We start from the raw sequence: 22,155 nt of genomic DNA, 5'->3' as shown, positions 1-22,155 counted from the left end.
TCGCGTGCTTCTCTATGGTACAGATGAAATGGCTTTTCGTACGGAGCAGTTTAATATCTACAACATTCAGATGGATTATGGGTAATCCTCGACTTACAACCATTTGTTCAGTCGATGTTCAACGTTACAATGGCACTGAAAAAAGTGATTTATGACTGGGTTTCACATCTACAACCATTGCAGCATCCCCATGGTCACGTGACCAAAATTCAGGCACTTGACAACTGGCATGTATTTATGATGGCTGCAGTGATCCAGCGTCACATGATTATTTTTTGCGATTTTCTGACAAGCAAAGTCAATGTGGAAGCCAGATTCATTCAACAGCTGTGTTACTAAATTAACAACTGCAGTGATTCACTTAGCAAATGCGGCAAGAAAGATTGTAAAATGGGGAAAAATTCACACAACTGTCTTGCTTAGCAATGGAAACGCTGGGTTCAATTGTATTCGTAAGTACACCCCTAGTACACCCTAGATACAAAAGAAATCCACTTCGTCAATACCTTCTGACCAACTCATGAACATTTGGACAAAAGGGTCTTATCAGAAGCTAAAATCAGAGGCATTTAGGTCATGGTGTCAAACTTGCCACGTCACGTGAGGTGTTGTGACAGTATCACAACTTTTTTTGCATTGCCAGGAGCTGGGGTGGGGGCGGCCTCCATATGATGCAACCGGCCAGTGGGCTGGCAGTTTGACACCCCTGATTTAGGTTTTTTGCATAAAACCTAAATTTGCAAAAGTTTCCTCAATTGAAAGCAACAATGAACAGACATTAGCCTTCAAAATACCTTGTTGTAAATAACTTTATTAGCATCTTATTGTAAAATGTGTTACATATGTGCTTTATAAAAATGAACAGTTTTCCCTAGAGATTCCTCTATATACAATTTAAAATTTCATTTCTAGAGAATTTATGAGAAAGCTATTTTGGAATGTTTGGTTACATAAATTAATGATGACAGGTTTTTGTGTGTAAAACATTTATGAGAGCTAAAAAACTATGATAGAAAAACTTTTAAACATAAGTTTTAAAAAACGCTATTTTGCTGTTTACTGGGAACCATGTGTTCACATGTCACTTTTTATTAAAATATTTCTATTTCAGACCATGATATATTGCTGCTTCGGCAGCAAGTTACTTAATAAAGGGGTACATATGTTTGTTGTCTATGAAGGATGGGTCCTTGTGTGTTAAGTAACCCTCAAGTGGCATTTTGGTGAAAAGTTCATAAAGAGCAGCAGACAAGATTTTCTGTTTATAAAGATTTTTTTAAAAAAATAATAGTCTGCTTCATCTACGTCTTCATAGTTTATTGGCTTTGACTTAATATATATCAGATGGATTTATTTACAGCTTAGTGTAACATCCAGTAAGATAAAATAGTTCCTTAGGTTAAGTATAATGGATGAAATCAAACATTATATGAGCAGATTTCTATCCACGTGACATAGTGTCTGCTCTGGAGGTTAAGGGATCATAGGAGGAATGGGAATTGTCTAAAGTCCTAGCTCAGCTGACAGATTTTAATTAAATGAGCTAATCAATGCCTGTTGACGTGGTATTTTTTGCCTAGACCATGCTTTGGGTAAGACTGTGTGTAGATTTTAGAACTGCTGTTCCTTTCCCCATTTCAACATTATCCTTTTTTATTTTTGTTTTTACAATACATACATTTGGCTTTCAACCTGTTCAGCACTCACAAACCTGAAACACAACAGTATTAATTGTTCCATTTCTTAGATGTAACCCAAATTTTATGACATTAATTGATCCTTGATGCAGACTAAACCTTGTTTTGAAACAAGTAGTTTTCAAGAGGGCAGATCCTGTACTGGGTGATTGAATCTGGAGAGAGAAAAGAAGAATGCAATTTAGAATGGGCACTGAATCAATAGATCCATAACTTTTACAGGATAGTAGATTGTACTGATATTTAAAGTATTACTGCTTAATAACGTCATATCTGAAGCACCGGTTTCTGCTTTATTCAATCCAGAAAAGGTGGATTGCCTTTTTAAGTCTTCCTGCTGTTAAACCTGCTGGTTGAGCTTTCAACAGAACAGAAAACAAACAGTTTAAGATTTTAAATGTCTGGACGTTTCAATTTTAGCAGTTGGTTGAGAAAAAAAAAAAACATGCTCCAAACTGTTAACACAGGAATGTCACCAGTCTAAAGCAGCTTTATCTGGAGATCTTTCCATTAAGAAGGTGCTGCAATTTATCCTGTTAAGGATAAGAGACAAGACATTTACCCCACTGAGGCATTTTTTGTCAACTCACAGCCTCTTCTTAACCTTCTTTAGCACTTGCAAAAGCCAGAAGTAGCACTCCTTCTCACCCCAAAGATCTGAACATTCTTAATAACTAATACTGCTTTGCAGATGGTTTTGTCTTTCATTTGCAGATAAGGCAACATTTGGCATGGACGCTGCCTTTTTACCCTGTTTAAAATGAAAACACAAGACTAATGGTTAACTGAAAGTAGGGTTCCGTTCATCTTTTGTACTAGTGAGTTTGGCTTGCTTGCCAAAGGAGACCCCACATTCAGATAACTGCAATTATCCCAGTTTGAACATTCCCTTTTATCCATTGAGAAGTGAAAGTGCAAAAATTCATCATCCACTCATGAACTCCATGTACACACACACACACACACACACACACACACACACACACACACACACGGAGCTGGGCAGAGTAAGTAGCCACAGGGAAAGACACTCCCAATTCAGACACAATAATTAGGTCATGTAGTCGGTTTCCTGTAAAAGCAACTCAAGGCTCTTCTTGGCCATGTGTATAAGCAAACTTCAGTGGGGCATTTCATTTTGATAAGTTTGATCAAAATGCCCTTCAGGAGCAACATTCTCTTTTCAAGTGTGGTTTCACAGTAGCCATACTACTAGAATGCTAAAAGGGACTTCTATGCTCATGCAGAACATCATACTTTTCTAGGACTGTAACTCCTTGGTGACTTGGATAAACGTGACTAGAAACCAAATCTTCAGTGAGGGAAGCCATTGCAATCACTTGACAGTCAGTGACAGTGGAAGAGATGGCGCAGAATTTATATCTATTTCTGCTTCAGATCCTTTATGCTCTCTTCCTTCCTTCCTTCCTTCCTTCCTTCCTTCCTTCCTTCCTTCCTTCCTTCCTTCCTTCCTTCTTTCTCTTTCCCTGCATAGAGAGGCTTTTGCCATCTGTTTCTCATGCTTCCTTGAACCATAAGTTGAAGGCAGTTACATGTTTACATTCTCTACATTCCTGCTCTGAGAATCTCCCTGGGAATCTCCTGCACTAACGCAACCTTGACACAGAAGTCCTTTCCTCTCTCAGCGAAGTGGCCACTCAAACCAGCTTTGCTTCACTTGGACACTTTGCTCCAGGGCACAGAGATAGACCAATTTTCAAGTCGAGGCAATGTGTCAGATTTGAAGCATGGGAACCTCTGGGACTGTAATGATCCTACTTGTTTAGACTTAAAATCTATGGATGACATGGGAAATTCTAGAGTAAGTTTAAGTCGTACAAGGAAACAGACTGTAATTTGTCTGATCAAAGGAACAGGGAATAATGCTATAATAAAAAATATTATCTATATCTACATACAACTTAACTGTAATACACCTAGTATAAATGGACATAGACATATACTCAATAGGGTCCACCCAACACTTCCCTTCGTTATCTGCTAATATAGGCTTGAAATCTGCTGTAGGGAGATATAGAAAAAGGTGCAAAGGAAAGGCAATGTGAAGTTCAAGAAAAAAAAGAAGGGAAGGGAAAGCTACACTGCGCAATGATAGATTTGCTTCTGCAACAGTGGAAGCCATGAAATTTCTTGTGCATAGGAGAAACAGAGAATAGCCACAGGTTCTATATGCTAATGTTAATGTTGGTTAATGTTGTAGAGACCCATACATTGATTTGTGCAAACACAACCCTGAGATTAAGATAATTCCCATCCCTAGACTAAATAAATAAATAAATAAATAAATAAATAAATAAATAAATCTCAAACATACCCCTCACTTAAATGTAAGGATATCAAAGTTATATTTTAGAACACATAAAATTTATATTTTAGAAAGTAAAAATGTGATCTCTTACCTATAATCCATTTTTCTGATAAACATTGCATATCCACATACTTTCCAACTTTGCACTGTCCAATACAAATTTTAGCTTGACGGAGGGTTTTACATATTTTTCCTCCACAAAGCTGTACCAACTCACAGAGCTTCTGATAGGGGGGCTGACTTATACGAGATATGAACATTAGAGGTTGATTGGCAAAGAGTTTTTGATACCCTTTTTCTTTAAGAATATTGTGCTGAAATCGGGAAATCTGTTTGAAAAAGGGAAAAGAAATAAGTAAATGAATAAATACAATGTCATTAGAGCAGACATGTCAAACACAAGGCCCGGGGGCCGGATGCGGCCCATGTAGTAGTTTCATGTGGCCCATGAAGCCATCCTGGAAACAGTGAGGGAACGGCCCCCTCTACCTTGGCCCTGGCCCAGGCCAGCTGGGAGCCAATGTACAATTTTGTGGTGGCCATCTATGCTGAAACGCATTCAGTCTTAGCCCCATAAGCCCCCCCGCATGGCCTGAGAGGAACAGCGAGACTCCTCCAGTGGACTATGCCTTGGCACTTGCTCTGGTTCCAGCCCCTTCTGCCAGAGACCCTCAGATCCCACTCCTGCCCAGCCCCCACAGGCACCCTTGACGCAAATGATGTAGAGCTGGCCATACCCACCCAGTAGGCCACACCCATTCCATCCACACCCACACAGTAGGCTGCACCCACCCTGGCCACACCCACTTGGCCCCCTGAGGGCAACTGCAATGCTGATGCGGCCCTCAATGAAATTGAGTTTGACACCCCTGCATTAGAGGATGAAGCATTTGGTTTGGGGAACATATTGCTATATTTCACAAATTGCTTGCATACAAATTTTCTATCAGAATGCCTACTGCTTAAAATTTAGTGTAAAGTTATAATAAACTCTCAAACTTGACACACACAAAAAATCAATAATATAGACTGTAATGTTAAAAATAATATCAGAATGTTCTTGATATTCAGAAATTATTTCTTCTATATTTGTTTTATTATTTATCATATTGATAATAAAGCCAGAAATGAATTCCACTACAATAAGAGTTTAAATTAAGTTTTTTTTTTTTTAGTTTTTATGCCTTTATTTTTTTGTATGAACACAAATATAAAGAAAGAAAACATCTAGTTCCATAATAAAACATTGCAGACTCAACAGCCTTAATCTGAATCATACTATTACTGCATCAAACCATTTTCTGGGGTTGGAAAATATATTGAATCATAAACTAGCCAAGCAGGATGGGTTCACACAGAGTATAAAGCCACAAATAACCAAGATTTAAAACAACCAAGTTTCACAGTCACTAAGTCTTGAAATAGGTAGTTAAGCATATTGTCTAAGTAGAGCCATTTCTTAGATTTCTTCTAGCTGTAAAATAATTTGTATTCAGTTACTGCCGGTTTCTTGCTTTTTTGGGAATTTTTAAGCTGAAAGCAGGATTATATATTTCTTAACACAAGATAATGAAATGCACAATAACAGTTGAATTCCAGAAGGGTAGCCATCTCAAAGGGCAAACCTTTGTTATATTTATTCAGAAGAAAGCCCCTTGTATTCAGTAAACTTATATTTAGGTAAATGAGCAATGTGGCAGATAGGTATGTAAGAAATGGAATAAAAATCTGATGATTGCTAAGATCAAGTAATTTATTTTGATAGGACTGTTTGCACTTGCAAGCTTAAGCCATCAGATGTATGGACTTAACAGGCCAGATGAAGGAAGCTTTTACTACAAAAAGCATATTCAATGCCCATGATAATTAAGCAGAAATGAGATTGTATAAGAATAGGATGGCGAGATGAATAATATCTCCCAGAAAGGATGTTATGCCACTATAAATGGTTAGTTATGCATGATTACTTTCCCTCTTGACTCTTATTCATCCCTCATTAATATCAAGAGAGTGGTCTTTATTAAATCCACTAATTGATATAATGGCTGGGCAAAGGCATGTGCAAATTTAAGAATTAAATCCATTGAAATCAAGGGAGCTGATCAATGGATGGATTTCAAGAGGGTTAACTTGAAGGGATGAGTAACTGGTTTCCACCCAATTACTGTATAAAAAACTTGTGATAAAAATTCCCTCCATACAGGCAACTATGTGTTAAATAAAACTGTTCGTCCTGGTATGTCTATTTTCCTAGTCTAAGAATTTTGGGTTTTTTTCAGAGAGAAATTGGAATTATGTGAGCCCTACTCCAATCCTAGCCCTCTAAAAGGATACAAGTTTGTAGCATGGCCCACAAATTTCTCTTTTCTTATTTCAGGGGAAAAAAGATAATGGTATTAACATTTAAGGGACCTGGTGACCAGGAGGAGTAGCCTTCCAGAAGCCAAGCAGGTCTGGCCTCTAGTTGGGTGACATATGGGAGCCCTATGTGACATGGCCTTATGCTCTTGGATGGAAGAAAGGCAGGATATGAACCAGCAAAATGCCATCAGATTTCACAAAACAGGAAGTGAGTCAACTTTTTCAGGAGTCACAAGACTTGTTTACATTCAGTTATTGTGCAGGAAAGTAAAATAAGTTGGAATTTGATATAAACGGTGAATAATATCATAAGATATGTTGTACTTCTTTTCCAAAAAAGGCAAGTCATAAATCTTTATAGCTTTATCTTGGCATTCTATCCATCTAGCATATCGGCTAATGGACTGTATCTGAGAGAGGAGACACCCGGGTTCACATCAACATTTGACTGTTGAACAGTGCATGACTTTGGCTTCATCGTCTCTTAACCCAACACAGGGTTGTAGTGTTGGTTGTTCAGATAAAATGAAGAACACCTTGCCAAGTGCACTAATCTGTGCTTTTGGAGAAGAAACAAGTTATAAATGCAACATTAAAAAAATAAATACATCTGAAAAGCATGAAGTGGAGCAGACTTACATATCTATGATGACTATTTAAATCATAGAGTTAACTTAAGAGTTCTGCTCTTACTGATATTGCTAATTAGGACAATGGCCATCAATGCCCATGTAAAGAAAAGACAGGGTCTGAAAACAGAGTGGAGATATTCATGCAAATACAAGAGGAAGGAAAAAAAACCATGCTGTTCACTTCAGATTATGCAGGTAGAAGTAGTCCTCAACTTACAATCATTTAGTTAAATCGGCACTGGAAAAAGCGACTTACGACCATTTTTCACACTTATGATCGTTGCAGCATCAGTTTTGGGCTCAGTTGTGGTCGTAAGTTAAGGACTACCTGTATAATGAACAGATTGCCAATTTAAATTTGCAGCTGTTGTTTGGACATCAGAGTTTCCTTCCCCTCCAAGACAGCTGTGGATGGAGAAGGGAAAACGAAAAGTCTCCGAGTCTGGAAAAAAATTAGGGCCTTGGGAAAGGGTGGCCGGACTCTGTAACAAAGTCTTGTGAATCAAAAGAGAAGCTTCTATGGCCAATTAGGCCCCCAAGCTGCTTCGTCCCCATGCTGAGCCAAATATTCTAGCTCACATGTACAGTTTTTTAATCTTAAAAGTACCTCAGGATAAATATGAGACAAACTTCTCATATAACCCAAAATAGCTTATTTATTTTATTTTATTTTTACTAATCTCTCATGCCACCCATTTAGATTAACAAATAAAGTCCAAATGAAGACTAACAATCTCCATGGGATTTAAATCTAGCTTTACCATATCTAAAATTAATAATCAAATCCAATTTTAAAAAACTTTATACTAAAATTGTCCTGTTGTGGTTGATAGCGTGGAGCTCTAAAGTTTCTAATCTAAGCTGATTAGAACTGACAAACTCTGTTTATGTTCAGATCCAGCAGAGTCTGCATTTGTTAGAAAGAGCCTATGTTAAGCTTTAACTTGAATGTAATCCTGCTGTTTTACACATTTTTGAGAGGTATGGTTTAAAGAATTTATTGTACTCCTGTTTGTTCAACATTGTTCTTTAAAGCTTATAATTGCTGAGGCCATAACGAAAAGCCATTCTATGGTCACTGTGGTTCCTATTATATTAGAAATGAGCCTAAATTGACAAGAAAACTATATGAAAAAAGGCTGTTATTTTATAGGTTTACAACAATCAAAATCAGCCAGAATTGAAAAGTTCAAACTGATAGGTGGGCAGGAGCTGGGACAAGAACGGGAGCTCCCTCCATCATGTAGCGCTTGGGTCTTAAACCTGAACTGTCAGCTTCCCAACTGACAACTCAATGTCTTTAACTGCTGAGCCATTATACACACCCCATTTTTTTTCCATAAAAGTTCATAAAATTTGGCATTACTTCAGACATACATACTGACTCGAGAGTATGCTTGAACAAGAAACTAGAGCTCTCAAAGCTGATAGCACTGCAACATCCCATCCAAAACAGAGGATCAATATTTTAATGTACTGTACTTATAGTTTGTTTTTTGGAACTAAACCGTACAATAACACAGTGAAAGGCAACAGGGTCCATCCACAAACAGAAGAGGGCATGTGTTTCTGCTGTTTTCTACAGGTTCCCTGTTTTATGTTACTCAGTAACATAAGTTGAACGTTGAATATCCCACCCATCCACCTACCTTTAAGGCAGCAAACCAAGTACCTGATAAGTCCTTGGATTCTCTTTCTTTCCAGCTTCATTTATGCTTGTTAGCTGCCTCCTTTTTTAGTTTTCCCTTCCCCTCTCTTTTATGAAAGAGACAACATGGAGGGACTTCCAGTGCTTGATGACTAGCATCTCAACCCATGTCATCTTGTGGCTTGCCTCATCCCTTTGTAGGTATTTTCCATGAGCCATATTTTAAAGAGGCTAAATGTTTAATCTCAAAGAGTATAGATTAAGTCTTAGTGGCCACATTGAGATTTACATCTTAATAGACATATATAAGATCCGATCAGTAATTACGTGTCATCGAGTCAAGCTTGATACTAGCCATCACATAGAAAAATTTTCTCCTTTACAATCTATCCATGGCCTGGTTTCTCTTATCTTAATGTATTTCTCTCTCTCTCAGCTGATTATTTATGTACTGTATTTATTGTTAGATTTTTATTCCATTTTTCATTCAGGAGTTCAAGTGGCATACAAAACATTCTCTTTCTTCCAATTTTCCTCATCACCACCCTGGGCTGTAAGCTGGACTAGAGCAGAGAAGTGGACCAAAGTCATAGTAAACTTTCAAGGCTGAGAATGAACTTGAACCTGCTCTCCCCATTCCTAATCTAATACTTTGACCAATATAGAATAGAATAGAATAGAATAGAATAGAATAGAATAGAATAGAATAGAATAGAATAGAGCTGGAAGGGACCTTGGAAGTCTTCTAGTCCAGCCCCCTACTTGAGCAGGAGAACTTATACCATCTCAGACAAGTGACTGTCTAGTCTCTTCTTAAAAATCTCCAGTGATGGAGCGCCCATGATTTCTGAGGGCAAGCTGTTCCACTGGTTAATTGTCCTCACTGTTAGGAAGTTTCTCCTTAATTCCAGGTTGCTTCTCTCTTTGGTCAGTTTCCAACCATTGTTTCTTGCCTTGCCCTCTGGTGCTTTGGAGAATAATTTGACCTCCTCTTCTTTGTGGCAGCCTCTCAAATACTGGAATATTGCTATCATGTCACCCCTATTTCTTCTTTTCTTTAGACTAGCCAAACCCAAGTCCTGCAGCCATTCTTCATATGTTTTAGTCTCCAGGCCTTTGATCATTTTAGTTGCTCTTCTCTGAACTTTTTCCAAGGTCTCAACCACTTTGGTGACCAAAATTGGTTGCAGTATTCCAGATGTGGTCTTACTAGGGTTTTATAAACTGGTATTAATACTTTGCGTGATCTTGATTCTATGCCTTTGTTTATACAATCTAGGATTGTATTAGCTTTTTTGGCTGCTGCTGCACACTGCTGGCTCATAGTCAAGTGATTGTCCAAACTCCTCTCACAGTTGCTGTTTTTGAGTCAGGTCTCGCCTAATCTGTACTTGTACCTTTAATTTTTCCTGCCTAAATGTAAAACTTTGCTTTTCTCCACATTAAAATTCATTTTTGTTGGATAGAGCCCATTGTTCAAGTTTGTCAAGATCTTTTTGGATCCTGAGCTTGTCTTCTGGGGTGTTGGCTATTCCTCCCAGTTTGGTGTCATCTGCAAATTTGATGAGTTCCCCTTTTATTCCCTCATTTAAGTCATTAATGAAGATATTGAAGAGTACTGGGCCTAAGATGGAGCCTTGTGATACTCCACTGCTTACTTCTCTCCATGTGGATGTAGTAACCCTGAGGATTACTTGCTCAGTGCGGTTTGTCAGCCAGTTACAGATCCATCTGATGGTGTTGTTGTCTATTCTACCTCTTTCTAGCTTACTAAGCAGCAGTTGTGGTCTACTTTGTCAAATGCCTTACTGAAGTCTAAGTATACTATGTCCTCAGCGTTTCGCTGGTCTACTAATTTAGTCACTTTATAAAAGAATGAGATAAGATTGGTTTGGCATGATCTATTTTTCACAAACCTGTGCTGGCTACTGATTATAACTTTGTTTGCAGATCTGTTTTTTGATTATCTTTTTCAAGATCTTCCCAGGTATTGATGTTAGACTGATTGGTCTGTAGTTTCCTGGGTCTGTTTTTTTTCTTTCTTTCTTGAAGATGAGAACCACATCAGCCCTTTTCCAATCATTACTATACAGGTAGTCCTCAACTTACAACGTTTATTGACTGTCTGAAGTTACAACAGCACTGAAGAAAGTGACTTATGATAGGTTTCCATACTTACAACCCCATGGTCACATGATTAAAATTTGGATGCTTGTCAATTGGCATGTATTTATGACAGTGGTAGTATCCTGGGGTCATGTCATCACTTTTTGCAATCTTCTGACAAACAAAGTCAATGGAGAAGCCAGATTCACTTTACAAAGTGTTACAAACTTAACATTTGCAGTGATTCACTTAACAGCTATAGCAAGAAAAGTTGTAAAATGGGACAAAATTCACTTAACAGTCTTGCTTAGCAATGGAAATTTTGGGCTCAGTTGTGGTTGTACGTCGAGGACTGCCTATATTATCCTGATTTTTATACCACTATTGCCTCTAATAAATGTTAATACCATATGAGTCACAGCTCAGCCAATTTGTCGTGGCTTACTACAACTATCGTTTTAAAAATCTTTTTTATGTTATACTAATGCATGTAAGTACCATGCCCTAAAACAGAGAGGGAAAAAAAAGTAAAATGCTGACAATGTGACGTAAATACAGCTTTACAGATAAATCCTACTTCTCTCACACACTGATAAGAAAAGTTAATTTCTGCAATTGTCTGAAAAGCAGTGTTCCGTGGGAATTTTGTGAAAAGGTTTGGCAGATGAATCTGTTTTCTGGCAGATGTTCAAATTTGTACTTGAGAACTACTTTTTTCTGCAGTGTCCACCAGGAATAACACCGTACACCTCTATTCAAAACATGATTAAGACAAAGAGCAGATGTGAGCTTTACATTAAAGGAATGTAAAAATGCATTAATTATCAATTAATAGTTAACTATTTTATCCAATATGAAAGTTGTTGATTTGGTTATAATGGTTGATTGCATAGTCTGCCAGATGTTTAGACTAGATTTGACATATTTGTCCACCTATTGAGGCCTTCCCAAGGTCCTGGGATAGGCAGAAGTTGTTTTGCAAGACATGAGCTGTCCCACGTACAGCTGCCTTTTGCAATTGACAAATGATGACTTTGTCAATGCCAATGATGTTCAGTAGGTGCTCCAGATGTTTTGGGATTGTAGCCAAGGCACTTATTTTTTATTATTTTTATTTATCCTGCTTTTATTATTTTTAGAAATAACTCAAAACAGGGAACATATCCTCCTACTTTCCCCACAACAACAACCTTGTGAGATGAGTAGGGCTGAGAGAGAGTGACTGGTTCAAAGTCATCCAGCTGGCTTTCATCCTAAGGTGGGACTTGAATTCACTATCTCTCACTTTCTAGCCTGATGCCTTAACCACTTAACCACTATTACTATTGGTACCATATTTGCTTACTTCTACCACAATAATTCTACTTCTATTTGCAGGTCATTATATTTTATGATTTTATAGAAGCCCAATTATTAACACTGATAATGTTTGGATAATCAAATGTCTATAAAAAAACAACCCAGCTCAGAGAGCAAGGACCCCTCAGCCCAATTATTCTTTTTCCATTTCTCTTGTTTAGGTACTCACTTCTAACTTACCAACTTTACTAATAAGGGGAATGATATAATAAAAAATCTGATTGTAAAGAGTTTGTAACAGATGATATTTTGATGGATTCCAAAAAGCTCCTTTTAAGAAGTTATTTAGCTCCTTTTTCTTTCAGTGATGATTATTGTAGACTATTATTGAAACTCTCCTTGGAGCACAGAAATACATCTTATTACAGATAACTTAGGCCTCTAGTGTATATTTTGATTGATAACAACTCTTAGAAATTGCCTGTGTACAAAATACATTCAAGTAAAAATCTTTCTCCTTTGTTTTATAAATAGTTAGGTTGGTTATAGCAAACAGAGCTCCTATTTTAGACCAGGAAAAAAAAGGGGGCAAATTGCCCTCAGATTCTTGACACTAGTTTCACAATTCTTTGGATCACAATAATATATATTCTGGGTCAGGGCCTAATGTAATTTTTGCCTTTGCTATATTGAACATTATTTGCATGTTTACTAGTCAGCTGTACTGAAATAACCTCTATTCCAGGAATATCAATACATTAACAGTATCATAAAGATTTCTGAACCAAAAGCCTGGCAAACAAGTTCTCCAAAGATTTATTTTCTAAACAAATGGAATATAATGGTAAGAACACTTTTTTGTTTTATTAACCAAAAATATGCATTAGATCTGTTCTATATAAAACAATCTACAATTATTAAAAGCACAGAGCACGTTCTTTATTTTTTAAATTTAGATGAGTTGCTGTTAGATATCCAACAGCACCTCAAAATGTGCTAACATCATTTGTGTTCCAGCTACTAGAATAATTGACAGGCTCTACAATAACTTTTTGGAAAGCACTGAACTTCTCTTTCATCCAGCTTTCTTCAACATATTTAAGATGAAATACACCAAGCTTATCTATCTTCACCTTACAGATTTAAGGCTAAAGACTGAAGCAGTTCAGGTTCTCCCCCAAATAAAGTTCTTCTTCTTAAAGGTTTATGACTGATGAGAAGAATCTTCATTATCAAGCATCCTGTTGCTTTAAAGATACTGAAGGCTATAAGAATACCTCCAAAGAAGAACTTTAAATTCTGTTTCTAAGCTAACGTTGCATACATTGCAGATGTTCAGATGATTCTAGAATTTGTAGAATGCTGGCGTATTTTAGAACGCAAAAGTCTGCCTAAATTCCACATAACAAGGCTGACAGTGCTGAATGACTGCGGCAGGTTACTTCCTGCTTAAAATGTAAAGAGGTACATAATTTCCTCCTCTTTTCTCCACCCCCCCACTAAACAAAGCTAAACCTTTTTTTTAAAAAAAAAATGGAGTGGATGACTCAACTAACACCTGATAATTTTTTTTTGTAACTGTTATTAATGGATTGCTGAACTTCCTGTTTCAGCAAAATACCAAACATGCTGGCTTTCCTTTACAAAGAAGCTATTACATCAAGCCCTGTTCCTACCATTTCAGTTTTGTCTGAAGTCCAAATTTTCTTTGGCAAATGTAAAAACGTTCTAATTAAAGTGCTTACAAAAACAAGCATCATTCATCGCAGACATAGCAAACATCTGAAGAACATTGCACTGCCTGATTGTTTTACTGGATACCAAGATAATGACAAGACTATTTTTATGCAACTGCTCTAGAGGGATAGGCTTGCTCCAAGAGCAAATTATTTGTAAGGTGATTAATTCTTTACTACTATCTTAATTTATAGAGCTGAATAAGAGGCCATTGACAGGCCTTTGTTTTAGAATAGGAAACAATAGAGAGGGAAGAAGGCAAAAAGGTTTGAGCCATGAGGCAAAGTTCTTTATTGTACTGTATTACAATCCCAAGAGATGATGGCACCTCCACTATTTTGTAGACAATATCTTTCCCTCAAAAGTTTTCAACAGGGTCTTCTGCATTTTTTGGGGTCCAAAACCATATTTTATATGTGGTTAGAGTAAAAACCTTCTATCTTGGTTATATTGTGTGTGTGTGTGTGTGTGTGTGTGTGTGTGTGTGTGTGTAAAAATAGCATTCTGAATATATAGATGGACTCAGAAATAGGCTGGGTGATGGCTAGTCAATAGAAGTTCAATTCAAAGTCAGAGGTTCTTCTAGAGGTTCTTCAAATATTTGGTTATTTATTTTATTTATTTATTTATGAGACTTATATACCGCTTTAAGTGCAAGCACTCTCTAAGCGGTGTACACCAGTAAGCAATGTATATATATATTTACATTGCCCCCAACAATCTGGGTCCTCATTTTACCTACCCCGGAAGGATGGAAGGCTGAGTCAACCTTGAGCCGTGCAAAATCCTTAAGGATCTTCATTCTCAGCAATTCACTACTTGAACATGCAGATTGATTCAGTTTTGTTATGAGACTTAAGTGATACCAATAGCAAACAGACTTCTACTAGTTTCCGGAGAGACTGGGACTGAATATTATTTCCTAAAGGGAAACATTTAAAAAAAGTGTAATGGGATCCATACAATTTATTTTCTAAGCAGGCTTTCCATTTTGTCTTGTGGTTGAAGATAATAAACAAAGGGGGATAGATGCAAAAGAGATCAACGCTAGCAAAAACTATACTGAATAATCTTAGGAATGGACACAAAAAAAGTGTTTTGTTTTGAACTTGGAACTAAATAGTCTTTGAAATAGTCAAGAAATTTCAAGGTGACTGAGTACTGTGAAAACGAAATTCAAAACCTCTCATGTGTTTGGTGTTCCATCAGAAAAAACTCAAACTTTCTAAGGCCTTTGAGTCAAGCTGAACATGGTTCAGTGAACAGAGATGGCAATGGTTGGAGTTGCTCATGATTTGCTGAGCGTTAAGGCTAACAGTTGTTCATCAGGATTGGCATTGTTGGACTTCTCTCTAGCTTTGGACACCCTCAATCACTAAATTCTACAATCCTTCTCAAACTTTTTAGCTGTTGCTGATTGGTTTTTTTTTTCCATTAGTTTCTTCCCTATCTATCCTGTTGCATTGTTTGGCTACATGGAATGATTCTTGTTCTCATACCTTTCAATTATTTATAAGTGTACTTTATTGCTTAGTTTTAGGTTCATCGCTATTTATTCAATAATTGCCTTCAGGTTATATGATTTCTTTTTTTTCACATTTATGACAATACTATCCAAGTATAATCTGCTCCTGTCATAATAAAAAGTAGTATAATAGCCACAAGAATATAATCAGTGATACAGATCTTACTTGTAATCATGCTTTAATTATAGATTGGTGTTGTCTTGCCTGGATTATTATAGCAGCTTACTAATAGAGTTTCCTGGGATTACGCTCTGTACTTTGATTCAGGATCAGAACTGCAGTTTGTGTGATTTGGGACCTCTTCCAATTGATCCCTATGCTTTCTCTTCTCTAATATTTAAACTGGTTGGATCTTTGGGAATATAATTTTAAACTATCAGTGTTGACTTTCTGGATACTGTGTATAGGAAAACCTAGTAATCTGAATAATTTGATCCTGCATCATATTCTGTCCAAGTGGTTTGACTGCATAATCAGGGTTGGTTACCGTATTTTTCCATGTATAAGACACTATTTTTTTCTACAAATACCCTTTTCAAAAATCAGGTGCGTCTTATACAAGTGCAACGTCTTATACACAAAAAAATAATGGTAACTTCCGCAACCCAGGACATGCCTGTGTGGGTTCTTTACATGCCGCTGCCATGCTGCCTGGTGCAGGAGGATATTGCTGGGCTGAGATGCTGCCTGGATTGGGAGAAAGCCGGCCCGAGATGCCGCCTGGTGCTGGAGGATTGTGCTGCCCCAAGGACGCCACCAGTCCCACTGAAGCCGCCTTCTATGACCCATTTTTCACTGGTGCAGCTAGGGCTGAAGCTGCAAGAGGCCCCGGGAAGCCACCTCAGTACAGTGATTGACGGCCAAGGGGATGGGAGGGACTAAGTCCGCAGAGCGCCATCTGATTGGAGGAAGTCGCCTCCCTTGTGTGATGGTACCGAGAAGTACCAGTACTGTAATTGGGGGGCATCTTATACAAGTGTGCGTCTTATAGACAGAAAAATGCGGTATTTTTTTTTTACATTAGAATGATCATTTTGCGTTTGGCTTTTTTCATCTATCACCTGTACTTTGGAATAGATTCTACTTAGAATTGTAACTGGAATTTGAACCCTTGAAATTTAAAAAATGCATGAAATACTTTTTTTCTCATTAGCTTTATGGGAGTAGAAAAAATAATATTGCTTAAAGTATGAATGAATGTGAATAGGTAATGGTTGCAGTAATTGATCATTGTATTTTTGTTTATATTGTTTTGTAGTATTGCATTGTCTTTATTGCACACGAAGTTAAAGTTAAGTTACTAATCTATTACCAAAGTAGTCCATACTAAAGGATGCCTACCAATCAAATTGCATACATTTGACTAAGGGCATTTTTTAAATTCCACACAGAAAAATATGGAGACACACAACTCTACTGTCACCAAATCAAATACTTGTTTGTGTTAGTATCTATTATCAAAAATCCCTCCACAATGGAAAGGACGAAAGTCTTTTCAATTTCTTTAAGTCACCAACTAAGAGATTACAGACAAGGAAAGCAAACTAAATTTTAAAATATTTCTTTCCATACATCTCTCCCCTTGACAAATTTCCTTATAGTTTTGCATTTTGAGCTTGGTATTTGTGGGAGTTTATCTTTCTTCCTGCAATCTCCTTGCCAGGTGCAAACTCAGCAAAAGCAACACTTTTTTCCCCCCTTTCAAAATGGAGAGACTGTTGATGTTTCTTGATTGCATGAATAATGTTAACTCTACAACAAAACATAAGAGCATTCACCTCAAAGTCCAGCCAACCATTCCAAGACTTCATTAGTAGTCATTTTTACCATAACTGGAGGTGATGCAAACTAGCATGCACACATTCTTTTGAATTAATAAAACAGCACCCACCTACCCATCCGTTTATATGTGAGGTTTTTCAGAAGACAACAGTTTACTGACTAGCTGACAAACAAACAGCTGCAAGCCATTTTCTCTGTAGGAATGTGTTTCCTTTCCCTTAATACTCCATTCCCACAACATCCCCTCATCTAATCTAAATCAGTAGCAGCAGGGACCTCATTAGACCCTACTACAATACTAAGGGGGCTGGGAAAAGTTTGGGGAAAAAAATCTCAATTGCAAATCATGGAACAAAGCCCCAAATCTGGTGCCATGCCCCAAAACAGAGATGATGCCACTCAAAAGCAAGATTTGTTTCACGTTTGGAATAAGGCAATCTATTGCATACAGGTAGTCCTTGATTTATGACTGTAATGCAGCCCAGAGTTATGGTGGTAAGTTGTGCTGGTCGTTAAGCAGGGTATCATATGAGCAACTTAATTTTAATGATATTTTTAATTGGTCTTTAAGTGAATCACCATGATTGTTAATACCATAGTAGTTAAGTGAACCCATTGTCCACAATTTTTACTTCAGAAACCAGAAGTAAATGCTAGTTTTTGGCAGAAAACATTCTAAATTGCAATTACCTGATCATGGGATGTGGCCAATAGCCATAAATGCAGGCTATTTAACTTTTTAAGGTCTATTTTTAACTTTGAACGGTTGCTAAGTGATTGGTCAGAAGTTGAGAGCTAACTGTACCCAAAAGGAAAAAATACACACTTTGCTTTATGGTCTATGTCAGGGGTGGGGAACTTTGGCTCTTTTATGACTTATGGACTTCAATTCCCAGAATTCCTGAGCTGGCATGTCTGGCTCGGGAATTCTGGGAGTTGGTCCACAAGTCATAAAAGAGCCAAGGTTCCCCACTCCTGGTCTATGTTGTACTTCAAATAGCCATTTTGAGGTCGAGGCATCTGAAGAGCAAAATGTTTTGCATGTTCCTAATAATTTTAACCAAATGTTATGCTAATGTTATTACATTTAATATGTTAATAGAAAGTATGTAGGAAAATATAAAGAAAAACATTTCAACATTCCTCCAGATCTGTAGGGATTTCTTTTTTGGATTAAAATGTAAATAAACAACAGACATTAATCTTTAATTGCAGTAATATAGCCTGTGCAGAATACAATTTTTCTTTTGGGCATTCTTTAGTTATAACAAGCTAGAGATTTTAGGGAACATATGCCTTTTGTCTTATTAAACACTTTATCACACTGTTTATAACAGTGTACAGAAGTAATAGCAAGTCCTCTTCCTATCTAATGTTTTGAACAGGTGCACCTGAAAACATAAAAGCAAGATTCATGGGCAAATATCTTTGTTTGGAAATGTATAAAACTATAACAATCTATTATACTGAGGAATCACACTGTTAGTTTAAGTAGGAGGGTTTTTCTGGAGCTAAATGATAAAGCTGAAAAACAAATAGCTACACAAATAATTACCGGTGTTCATCCTACATGTTTATTTGGAAGCAAATTCTATGGTATTGAACAAGTTGATTTTCAAAGACATGTGCAGAGGAGGTATTAATGCAAGATTCAACACCTGGTGAGTGCCAATCACAGTAGAATACATACATAACCTCGAAGAAGCTTTGCAGAAATATTTAAGGCAAAAAACAAAAAACAATCCCAAACCCCACAATTCAATTGTGGGATAGGTGGAAGCTTGAGCAAGAGATTTCAATATGGCTTCCCCTACCCCACCCCTAAGATGGAGCAGAGACTTTCCCCCCCTCTCTTATACCCTACACAAGAACATAGCATTTCCATATTCCTTGCACTATTTCCTGACCTGGCCTACTTCAAAGGACTGGCACTAATGTGTTTTACTTAATTTATTATCTGCAAGTTTCACTGCTTGCTCTACAACTAGAAATCTTTGGTTAGCTGGCAGAGACTTCCTCATTATTTTATTTTATTAATTTAACAAATATATATGCCTATGTATCTATCCAAGGAACTCTGGACAGCTGGGCTGAGAGAGTGATGCCTAAAGTCACCCAGCTGGCTTTCATAGATGGGAGGGGGGCTTGAACTCATGGTGTCCTGCTTTCTAGCCTGGTGCCTTAACCATTAGACCAAGCTGGCTTTAGTTTAGTGGTAGAAGTTTCAAAGGTGGATCTCAGACAGATCATCTCCTTGTCCTGCAGATTCAAAAGAAGCTCTTAGGATGACAGACATCAGTGTAACTGCTGGAATCTGGCCATATTTACACTATGTTACAAGTTGACCTTGGGTTTCATCCTACATCTCTTTTCTCATTCTTATGTGATTGCAGACTTTCTGCCACCCATTTCTCAGCCTTGGATATTGAAAGCACTTGCAAAGTATGAATACTGGTTTATTTGGCCTCCGACTCCTTTATTTCTGCCTTGGACAGCTTCAGCCTTCACTGGATTCAGCATAGCAAATAGAATCAATCAAGCCTTTAACATTTTGGCTTCTTAGGATTAAATCTGACAGCTAGTTTAAGATCTCAAAAATCCTTATTTTTTTTTCCAAAAGCTGAAATATTATCATTTTTATTGCTGAAAAGAGTATGCCAAGTGAGTGATAAGCAGGAGCCAATAAAGATTCCTAAAAAGCAGCCAGGGTCTAACATTGACAAAATATGATTTTTTTTTCTTCTATGATACAAGACAACTATAAATAGTACATTCTACAGATTAGCTTCTCTCAATGTTTCTGTCACAGCTACAGTAAATTGAGTGGAAAACACTATTAACAGAACTAAGAGACCAGCATTTCTCATAAAATTTAAAAGGCCCAATCTTCATACGTTTTGAGTTAGAGAATCTTTTAAACATAATCATGTTAACATCGGCAGCTAACTTAATTTCATTTATATTAACCTTAAAAAATAAAGAAATGTCATATCTGTAAACAATGTGCATAAACTAGACAAGAGTGGAACCGCTTTCATATAATGAATGCTCTATTACTTATGCTATTGCTTGTTTATCAAATTAATAAGGCTGTTGGATTCCACAGAGACTCAGGGTGACACACAATACTAAAACAGCAAAGATATCTGGTCAGTGCAATAAAACATACAATCTAACATGCATATCCCCATAAGAGGCCAGCCATCTATCTTAGCCCAAGGCCTGTGGAAAAAGCCATGTATTTAAGGACTGATTGAACAAGAGCTGAACAGAATCCATAAAGTCTCTGTGGAGATGCCATTGCAGAGACAGATATTGCAACCGAGAAGGTCCAATTCTTGACAACTCTATTTGATTGTATGGGATGGGCTGAAACTAGGGACAAATGGTTATTTAGGACCAAAGATGAAAATTTTCCAGGACCGCATGGCTCAAATATTCACAACCACTTGATCCTGCTGGGGTTGATTTTGAGTCAGGAACAAGACATTGTTCATATCATTTGGTTATGAATGATCAAACAGATAATCCTTAATTCTAAATTAATGGATGACCTCACCCAGTAGCCTGACACAGATGGATTTGTTATGTACCACCCTGGTGTTCAATAGCAGCAACTGCGGCCAACAAGTATTTAGGATCTGATGATCTAGGGTTGAATACTAAAAGTTAGAAGTGGGACTGCTTGCAACTATCTTGCCCCATCAGTCCAATGTACAGCCTGCTGTTAGATTCCAAGCATACCTTCCTCTGCCCCTCAGAACTTTGGTGATAAAAGTGTAATAATCCATATGATAAAACTACTTTTAATAATGCACATAAATAGGCAATATATATATTATATGTATGTTTTTATTTCCTCAATAAGCCAATATTTCTATTATGAAATGGTTATGCTTAATGGTTAATCTCATGTTTATTACTCTAATTAACTAGACAAATACTGTACCAATTCTCTGTATTCAACACCTTAGTAATCAGTTAATATTTATAGCCCTTGCCTGGATATCAAAGTTTCTAAACTCACATAAGAAAACTGTAATATGATACAGACTACCTTTTGCTCCAGTGTTTTTAAGCTCTCAGTTCGTGTGTGTGTGTGTGTGTGTGTGTGTGTAGTTTCCCAGGGTCATGTGATCACCTTTTGCGATCTTCTGACAAGCAAAGTCAATGGGGAAGCTAGATTCACTTAACAATTATGTTACTAACTTAACTGCAGTGATTCATTTAACAACTGTGGCAAGAAGGGTCGTAAAATGGGGCAAACCTCAAACCTTAACAAATGTTTCGCTTAGCAACAGAAATTTTGGGCTCAGTTGTAATCATAAGTCAAGGACTGTGTATGTGTGTGCACACATGCCAAGTCCCTTCATCACCGTTTTCAACTTCTAAAATGACATACTCAGACGTTCCTTATTAACTTCCCCCTATGTAAACAGATTCAGAAGTCAGACATAATTTTCCTTTTTCTACCCAGTTCTGCACTCTCCAACTGAAACAATGAAGACACCTTGAAACCTGCAAGATTGCACTGATTTCAAATCCCTTCAGTTGACCTAAAATGGCTTTTGCTCTATCGATGTTGGCTCTTGGCTCTTCTTTTCTTGACACTGGACCATATTCACTCTTTTGTTCTTAAACCATGATATTAAGGCAGTGTCTGCTGTTGGGTTCTCCAGGACTCTGGCATTTGTCCAGTTATAATCCATAGCATCACCAAAACTGAGTGCTGATCAGATATCTTTTTCTAATTCACATCCCTCAGGTACTCAGACTAACTTCCTCTCTCCAGAACTGCTTCTCTACAATCTAGTTTAAGGAATTTCAAGTGTCAGGGTTTTTTAAATTGCAAGTTCTTTATTCTCAGTAAGCTCAATGCTACTGGATTTGATTTTATCAGATTTCTTTTAAATTACTGTTGTACATTAGTAGCAACACGGATATTATTTTAGAGGTTATTTACAAATTAGTCAACTCTGCTAGTCATGCAATAAAGGTCAGATATAATTTTAAACAAAAAATAAATATCTAGAGCTGT

General features: G+C 37.2%; 1 protein-coding gene across 8 annotated transcripts in view; it reads right to left on the bottom strand.

Annotated features, from left to right (window-relative positions):
* Window positions 1-791: 791 nt before the first annotated feature.
* The window catches only part of MCPH1 (microcephalin 1), a 112,213-nt gene continuing 90,849 nt past the window's right edge, over window positions 792-22,155 (bottom strand). For 5 of the 8 annotated variants that reach the window (XM_039340965.1, XM_039340966.1, XM_039340970.1 and 2 more), the window contains 2 exons: window positions 4,118-4,355; window positions 792-1,852 (listed from right to left, as the gene is read on the bottom strand). In XM_039340965.1, coding sequence (XP_039196899.1) covers window positions 1,791-1,852; window positions 4,118-4,355 — 300 coding nt within the window. In that variant the 3' untranslated portion in view covers window positions 792-1,790. Of the gene's footprint in view, window positions 1,853-4,117; window positions 4,356-22,155 lie in introns of those variants that run through there. The other 3 variants (XM_039340975.1, XM_039340968.1, XM_039340972.1) reach the window with 2 other exon arrangements.

Source organism: Crotalus tigris, unplaced genomic scaffold (genome assembly GCF_016545835.1).
Source record: "Crotalus tigris isolate CLP2741 ecotype Arizona unplaced genomic scaffold, ASM1654583v1 scf7180000017764.6130737, whole genome shotgun sequence".
Lineage (NCBI taxonomy): Eukaryota > Metazoa > Chordata > Lepidosauria > Squamata > Viperidae > Crotalus > Crotalus tigris.
Note: the sequence above shows the minus strand (reverse complement) of the source record. Positions and strands in the feature narration are given on the sequence as shown.